The sequence below is a fragment of the Grampus griseus genome, assembly GCF_964374135.1.
Source record: "Grampus griseus genome assembly, chromosome: 3".
Taxonomy (NCBI): Eukaryota; Metazoa; Chordata; class Mammalia; order Artiodactyla; family Delphinidae; genus Grampus; species Grampus griseus.
In genome coordinates, this window is record NC_139019.1 from 81204237 (window position 1) to 81213288 (window position 9052).

At 45.4% G+C, this 9052-nt stretch overlaps 1 protein-coding gene across 1 annotated transcript in view; it reads right to left on the reverse strand.

The window, feature by feature from the left end:
- The window catches only part of ST8SIA4 (ST8 alpha-N-acetyl-neuraminide alpha-2,8-sialyltransferase 4), a 100146-nt gene extending 95026 nt beyond the window's left edge, over positions 1-5120 (reverse strand). Inside the window, exon 1 of the mRNA XM_082652077.1 lies at positions 4759-5120. Coding sequence (XP_082508203.1) covers positions 4759-4871 — 113 coding nt within the window. The 5' untranslated portion in view covers positions 4872-5120. The remainder of the gene's footprint in view (positions 1-4758) is intronic.
- Positions 5121-9052: the final 3932 nt, after the last annotated feature.

Genomic DNA, 9052 nt, shown 5'->3' on the forward strand with positions numbered 1-9052 from the left:
TTACACGTCTAATGATAATAACTATTACATATGAATGAAAATGTGGATATACGGAGTTAACCTTCACACTTTTGGAGATACGCCTTCAAGAGTATGGACACAAACTCTCACCATTTCTAGGGGTAGGGACCTTCCCCATCTTCATCTTGTTAATAACTAACTGTCCTGTCAATATCATCTTTTTCTAACCACAGATTGCTACAATTAAAATAATTATTTTCACCACCAATAAACTTTTACAGAAGAAGTAAGCTGGCATTTTAAATATCTGTGGGAGATTGCTTTACTGACAGGTAGATAAAGATACATTTTTATAAGGCAGAATGATTGCTATGATATTGTATGGAGGCTTTTCAGAACCTCTAAGATTTAAAAAAAAGTGCTTTAAAAGTTTAAATCAGTTTTATATTAATGAAATGCTACCACATTACTCTGCTCTTTGAACTGGTGATAAGTCAAATTTCAGACTTTTACCACTGGAAAGAATTTTGAATGAAAATAGCTTACAACTAGTCACACTTCTTGAAGTCAATGGAATTCATGTGTGAGAAGGCCAGGCTGCCAGCAACCTGAGGCTCTGGAGCAAATTTCTTTGTATAAGGTTAAATGAGTCCCAAGGGGTTTTTCTGCTTGTGACCTTGGTAGTACTCCGTCTGGAATAGGCTTTTCCTTCCTGTGAATGCAAGGCATGAAGGATGTTGCCACCCCCTACTAGTTTCTCATCCCAGATCAGAGACGAGTGCTAAACAGCTGCACTGAAAACATTTCTCTGATGGGGCTGTATACAGGAAGATTCAACACGTACTTCTAAAGGGATAATTACACAACATATAAAAGAAATAAAGCAATATATATTATAAAGTATCCCTGCTTATATCGAGCTAAGAAAAACCCAGTTAGATGGTCATCTATGCGATACCAGTGACAGAAGCTAATCAGCAGTTATATTACTAGTCTTTACAAATATTTTTCTTTGAAATATGAGTTGCCAGGCATCACTACAATTTATTCTATTAATTCTGAAGTACATAACGCACAAGATTAATTTTCGTTCATGAAATTAGGTCCCCAAAAGCCCTGCAATGAACCCCACTGTAAGCTCTTCTTGACTTGGCTTTGGAATGAATGTGTTCCCTTAGGTTAAACTTTCTCTTTAATATAAAAATTTAAGTCATTTAAATGAAAAGAACTTGCATCAAATTAAGCCTGAACACAAACAGCAGGCAATTCTGTGTTTTCATTCCCTAAGTGCCAAACAACTAAAAATAAAGATGCGATGTACTACCTTAACTTACAGCCTATGGCTTTTAGTAGAATTCCAAATATAACATATGAAGTAACATGCAGATTCTGGTTTCCTGAGTTACAAGAGTGTGTTTCCACCCTAGAACAAACTGGAACTACCATTGCTAACAGTGATAATACTCTAAGTATGAATGCTTATCTCCACTGTCACTTCTATCATAAGTTTCAGAACTAATACTGCTGATCATCTAGTGAGACAACCTAAAGTACACAGTCAAATTAAAAATGAAATCTGTAGATAGTAAGGAAAGTAAGTTAAAGTGTCATTTAAAGTCACCCAGGAAAACAGTATGTAGCAAGTTTTAAGGAATAATAATCAAAGCAAATGTCTATTTGGTATTAAAGTTTGTTACACTTTCAAATACATTATTTCATTAAATGCGTATACCCACATATTTTTACCTGTAGGACCCTTAAGTTAACATATTTCTAATTATACCAAAGAGCACACAGAGCCAGTAAAATTACAGGCCAGTTGTGAGACAAGTGCCATTTTTCCCATTAAGAAAAAAATATCAATTAAGAATAGACCACTTCATACCCCTAATGCCCTTTCAGTTAAACTTCACTAGTCAACAGACCAGGCAATTGATAGGTTAGCTTCGAAGGAAACAGTTTTAAATGTCCAATTATTACTTGACCTATTCTCCAATAATTCCATATTACAAATATGCTGCTAATATTCCTCTGGAGAAACGAGAATGTGGATGGTTGGTAGGAAAGCTGGGCTGCTGTTCTTTTTCCTTCTCTGTGGAATGACTGCTCCATACTGCATACAAGAACCTTGTTACACTGACTCTAGATGGGGCCTCCAGTGTTAAAACAGAGGCAGGTCGAATAGATAAAGAAACTGCTGCCTATTGCAAAATGGTAGCAGGGAAGCTAAATATGAATCTAGGAGGATGTTCTAAGAATTGAATCCGCCGCCCACTGGCAAGGCACGCAGTGTCCCCCAAAAGGTCAGGGACTGCCGTTTACCTCACTGCTGATGACTGGCCTGGGTTCTGAGGCCAAACCGCCACTCTAGTTTACTCATCTCAAAACGAGTCCCTCCACGTGGCTTGGGTAGAAAGAGAGTCAAGGAGAAGAAGGCCGTTTGATGAGTCAACTCCTCCACCAGAAGCACTATTCTGGAGTTGAAACGAAATTATAAACTGGTATCACAAGCTTTTCCTCTGAACGTTTCATGTGAGGGAAAAGCGAAACAGCGCTCAGGGGGAATACCTGTCCTCACGTTGCCCCCGGCAGCGCCAACCCCAAGGGCTCAGGGAAGAGCTGGCGGCGGCCGCCTCGACGCTGCGGGGCACCGGGAGACGCGCGCTGTCTCGCCTGCACGGCCGTAATTGCGGGATTTAATTAGGAAGGAGGAGCCCGGTTGCCGACTGAGCAGCAGTTATTATTATTATTTTTATTTTTAAAGGGGGCCTGATTCCTGCAGTAAAGGCTTCCGCGTCTCCTCACTCATTCTTCCACCCCCGCGGCCAGCTCTCGCAGAGCAGCAGTTGCTCCGCCGCGCACTTCTTCTGTTTGATGAACCCGCGCCCACCCCGCGCAATCTCGAAGGAGCAGGGAAAGCAGGCTCAGCCCGAAAAAGGTGCAAGAGAATCCCCTCACCCCCAGCTGGCCCGACCGCCGCGCCCCTGCCTGCGCCCGCCTCCTACTCCTCCTCGGCGCCCTGGGCAGCGCCCACCGGCCGGCGGCGTCCAGGAAAGGCCACGGGAGGAACGTCGCCCGGGAAATGAGGCGCATCCCAGGTCGGTTATTTGACCCGGAGTACTCGGGATACGCTCCTCCTTCCTGCCGGCGGCTAAGGGAGGCCCGGAGAGGACGCCTGGGTGGCGTGTGGCGCCTCCTCTCGCCTGCCTCGTCCCTCCCACTCTCGCTCTCCAGGGTTGCCAGCCAAGGGCCCGAACCTCAGAGTCCTGGCGAGGCTTGGCCGCTTTGTCTGGGCTCAGGCATATCTTCGGAGCCCACCAGCCGGGAAGGGAACAAAGAGCCTCGACCCCCACGCCCCAGCCTCCGCCTCTCCCCCACGCGCCGGTTCACCACCTTCCTGAAGACCCCTTTGTCTGCCTGGGAAGCACAGGTCTCTACCGGGGGTGCCCACACCCCCGCCCAGAGTCCTTCTTTTCTGACAATCGAGCTAGGCTGAATTTTCAACCCACCCACTCCCTGTGTTAACATCATACAGTTCGGCGTTTTTCCCCCCAACATAGACCATTTAGAGATTTGTTGATGAATAACAATCAGCCAGCCCATCCCTCATTAGCTTTTTCATTCTCTTCCAGTCGCTTTCGACTGTACTTCTATGTTAATTTTCTATAAAATAACAATTTCTTCTGTAAATTTAAGCCGGCGTCTTGCTGACTTAAATTCTCATTACTTAGGGAGGAGCAGGAATATTAAGTAACGGAGTGCATTAAGTTTGTGTGTGTGTGCACGCGCGCACACGTTTTAGCAGTCCTGTCCACCGCCCACCCCCGACCCCACCCGCCCCAACGGCAAGGGTTCTATCTTGGTTTTCATAAATCTTAGGGAAAATAAAAACCAGGCTGGCATCTCTGCCAGTGTGGAGTTTCCGATAGCGATAGCAGACGCCTCCGGATGAGGCAGGATTTCCGAAACAGGACTTTGAACAGAGTTGACAACCAGGTTCACATCCTCAGAAAACGCTTCCAAGCTATGTAAGCAACACAAAGTTGCCACCACCTCCTGGGTAAACTTCAAAGACACAGAGGCCAGGGGGGAGGGAGGAAGGAAGTGTGATATTTAGAGAACTTACTGGGGTGGAGGAAGATTCTGAACTCATCTAGACAAACTAAAGAGCAGAAATATAGTCTGTGTGAAGCTACAGCACCCAGTTTCCAAAACTGTAACCATGACGCCCATGGGTTTTACCCACGGACAGCAAATAAGGAAGTATAGTTGTTTGACCTGGAGTTTCTAATCAAATTATGATACACAGATCTACCCGACAACAAAGAATTGTAAAGAAACAGAGGAGACACATTTCCTGCTTTCTGAGCTTTAACTTCAGCCTTTCAGGAAGCCAGCTTTCTCTAGTACCTCCCTAGAGTGATAGGGCAGAGAAAGAAGGAAGGGCAACCAGATGGTGAATAAAGACATCTAGATTGAGTTCTACCCTGGGACTAAAAGGACAAGGGCACCCATTCTTTGTTGACACTTCTGCAGTGACTTCTTTGGCGTGCGAGCCCCAGCACCAACACAACTGTCACTATCACCGCACAGGGCAAGTTGAACTCGTACTGAGAACCCGCTGTAGAGAATCACACACACCTCAACAACAGCCTTTGTTATTTAATTCACGAGACTAAACACTCACAAGCTGACATCAACACAAATACTACCCCAACCCTCACTCTGTCGTCTATATTCACATTTCATTTATGGCTTGACTTTTTATCATATCCTAAAATGAAGCTTTGCATTTACCCGATGAGTTGCGTCTCCTGGTGCTCCTCAGTTCTTGCTATTTCTTTTGTTTTATAAAAGATCAGGAGCAGACTTATCGTGCAGATCGTCCACCTCTTCCTAATGGAGCGCATCTTGGGTGCCCGGGAAAGTCCTGGTTGCCCCAGCTCCCTCACCTTCTTTTCATATAAAGGCTCCGTTTTGGGGAGATGTAGTCGCGGGGAGGGGGGGAGGATCTGTAAAATGGGAGGAGAGCGTGGAGCTGGGATCTCAGAAGCAGGTCTCGAGGGTCCTCTGCGGCCAAGCTCCCGCTGGTCCTCGAGCGCTGCCCAGCGCACTCTCTCGCGGTTCCCGCCAGCCCTAACCCGGTCGCTCCTCGCCGCCTCCCTGGGGCTCAGATTTTTTTCCGAAGAGACACCTTGTACATTGGAGGTGGCGGCCGCTTCTGCAGCCGGGTTCGGGGGCGTCACTGGCCCTTCCCTTTTCCTAGCATGGAAATGATGAACAAAACCAGCCAATCACGGGACTCAGGGGCGGAGGCTGCTGTTGCCTTTCGTCGCTGGCGGCTGCTTGGAGAGTAACGTCGCCGGCCTTGCCTGAACTGTGCAGAGAGAGGAAGCTCACAAGCCCACAGTCGTGTACAAACACACGCACACACACACGCACGCACCAGTGCTCGCACACCGTGGGAAGAGAGCAGCTCACTAAGAAGTCAGGTCGCCCTCTCGGGACACCAAAGCGTTAGCTCTGTGGACAAGGAAGCACCGAGATAGTCCGTATCAGCGTGGAGAGGACACCTCAGCTGGGGACAGATCGGAGACGCCTGCTCTATCGGATAGAGCTGGTGGTGGGTAGTAAGAGGGGTACTTTCTTCCAAGCGTCTTTGCTAAATATACACACACGCGCGCGCGCGCACGCACACACACACACGCACGCCCTCTTAAGTGGAGTGAATGCGGGGAGGGATAGGGAAGGAGTTTATATTCCGTGCACCGCTCAATCCGGAAAGTACAAATACACACGCGAGCAGATCAGCCGATCGCCCACTCAGCGTGGGTGGTGGATGACGACCCCGACTCAGGATTCTGCAGGAAACAACTGATGACAGAGGTGTCATTAGGAACTTCATGGATATTTATGTGACTCGTTCATTGCCATTTGGAAACTCCTCACGCAGGAGTCAAGACTCCAATCCCACTTGAACTTCCCTGCTGAGAGACAGGATTCTGAGAAAAGTAGGACCTCCTTTTCAAATGCAAGTACACCTATACACACACACACACAACACACACACACACACACACACACACACACACACACACGAAGGAAGGAAGGAGAAAAGAAATGAAGGAAGAGAGGAAGGAAGAAAAGAAGGAAAAAAATGGAAGAGCCAGCTTTTCTCTGAAAGTCTTAGTAATGTGCATTTAGCCTGATTTTCACCCTCTCCTCCCCTTTACTCTTTGTTTTTACTTCTATTGTACTGTGTGGCAGGGGCACTTTTCCCGTCCTAGGTTCTAGTTTTCAGAGACCTTCTCCAAGTCTTGAATCTCCGCCCTCACCCAGGGAGAAGCTTGCAACTCAGGTTGTACCATGCCTTGGCTTGGCTTTTACTGAGGGGTGGTGGAGGTGGGTCGGGAGCCACTCCTCGGGTGACATAGTGCCTGGAAGCCAGGATTTCCCCCATCTATTTGAGCAGGTCCCAAGCTCTTCACCTCCACCCCTTCCCCCAGAGCCTCTCAATTCATTTTCTTGTTCTTTCAGGTTGAGCGGTGTCTCCAGCTGTCATCCACTCTTGGCCCCTGGGGTTTACACCTTCCTAAACCCAGAAACGGTGAGGTTCACCCCCAGTCCTCTGCTGGAGGGGCGCAAGAGTGGCTGTTCCAATTTCCAGTCCCTTGACAGCTTAAAATAACAAGGATAACAGCCAACACCTTTGCTTGAAAACCCGAGAGCCCTGGCAATGTTTGACATTCTTCCCCTAAGATGTAGAAAGTTAAGAACCTCTCAGGTCTCTGCTCACAGCAGAGCGAATAGGAGGTTGGGTCTAAAATACTCAAAGGAGCAAGTAATTATGAACATTTATTGACACTACAAGTGGCCTACCGGGAGCGTTTCGAGTTTATTGATGTCTAGGCAAATCCCACTTGCATTAATGCAGCTCAATCACACTGCCTTCTCAATTAGCAGAAACTGCAAGAATAAAACAGCTTCTTATTTAAGTGAAAAGGGTACTGGGGTGCGGAGGGGGTGGGCAATGCATGGTTAGGATGCTAACTTCTCTAGGTTAACTTTTGATTTTTAAGCAGTAAACAAATATATTCTGGATTTCAAATAAAACATTACCTGCTGCTGCTGATGGAGTAATATGTATCACTTAATTAAATTCATCCAACATTTCTTAAGCAATTACTATGGGCCAGAAAATACATGTGGGCATGGGAACATAGAGATGAATAAAATACAGCATCTAACCGGACAGAAAGATCACGCACTCAGAGGGGGACAGATTGTGAAAAATAAATAAATAAAAATAAGTTGCAATATGGCACCATGAACTAACAGCAGCATTTGAAGTACATATCGTGTATCTGGGTAAGCTACTGGATGGAAGCAGATAGAGTGTTTAAGTCTTGGGGAGCAAGGAAGGTGAGTTTCCTAGGAAAGGGCACACATAAACTGGGGTTTGCAAAGCTAAGGGGTAAGCCAGGCAGAGGGAGGGTAGAACACTGCAAGCACAGGAAAGAGTATATATACACAGAGAGGAATAAAATGCAGGAGCTTTGGGGTAGATCAGTACTGTTGGAACAGGGAATGGGAAAGGAAAGTAGTGGACATAAGTCTTCAGTGTGATCATAATAATCTATAGCTACACAATGTCAAATTGTCTTCTCTAATGGGAAAGTTGCAGCATGAAAATCTTCAAGAGCAAAGTGGGTTTAATTCATGTATTAAGCTATAAGTTTGGCGAAACGGTTCACATGGCCCAAATGAAACAAAACAAATCCACCAACAGCAAAACTAAAGCAAACCAAGAACTAGTTATAGGAATACATGGCAGATTTAAATGCCTAGGGGAAAAAAAAAAAAAGAACTCTCCAGTCGTATAATGCTGCTGCTTCTGAATTTGTTAAGCATAGCACATTTTATTGATACATAGAAGTGAACACTTCTGAATGACTGATAATGGTTCAGTGGAACTCAAGAGATTCCCCTGCCCATATTTGAACAATTAAGTTTTTTTTTAACATCTTTATTGGAATATAATTGTTTTACAATGGTGTGTTAGTTTCTGCTGTATAACAAAGCGAATCAGCTATACATATACATTTATCCCCATCTCTCCTCCCTCTTGCGTCGCCCTCCCACCCTCCCTATCCCACCCCTCTAGGTGGACACAAAGCACCAAGCTGATCTCCCTGTGCCATGCGGCTGCTTCCCACTAGCTATCTATTTTACCTTTGGTAGTGTATATATGTCCATGCCACTCTCTCACTTCGTCCCAGCTTACCATTCCCCCTCTCCGTGTCCTCAAGTCCATTCTCTACGTCTGTGTTTTTATTCCTGTCCTGCTCCTAGGTTCTTCAGAACCATTTTTTTTTTTTTAGAGTTCATATACATGAGTTAGCATACGGTATTTGTTTTTCTCTTTCTGACTTCCTTCACTCTGTATGACAGTCTCGAGGTCCATCCACCTCACTGCAAATGATTCAGTTTCATTTCTTTTTATGGCTGAGTAATATTCCATTGTATATATGTGCCACATCTTCTTTATCCATTCATCTGTTGATGGACACTTATGTTGCTTCCATGTCCTGGCTATTGTAAATAGAGCTGCAGTGAACATTGTGGTACATGACTCTTTTTGAATTATGGTTTTCTCAGGGTATATGCCCAGTAGTGGGATTGCTGGGTCATATGGTAGTTCTGTTTTTTAAGGAACCTCCATACTGTTCTCCATAGTGGCTGTATCAATTTACATCCCCATCAACAATGCAAGAGGGTTCCCTTTTCTCCACACCCTCTCCAGCATTTATTGTTTCTAGATTTTTTGATGATGGCCATTCTGACTGGTGTGAGGTGATATCTCATTGTAGTTTTCATTTGCATTTCTCTGATTAGTGATGTTGAGCATCCTTTCATGTGTTCGTTGGCAATCTGTATATCTTCTATGGAGAAATGTCTATTTAGCTCTTCTGCCCATTTTTGGATTGGGTTGTTTGATTTTTTAATATTGAGCGGCATGAGCTGCTTGTATATTTTGGAGATTAATCCGTTGTCAGTTGCTTCATTTGCAAAGATTTTCTCCCATTCTGAG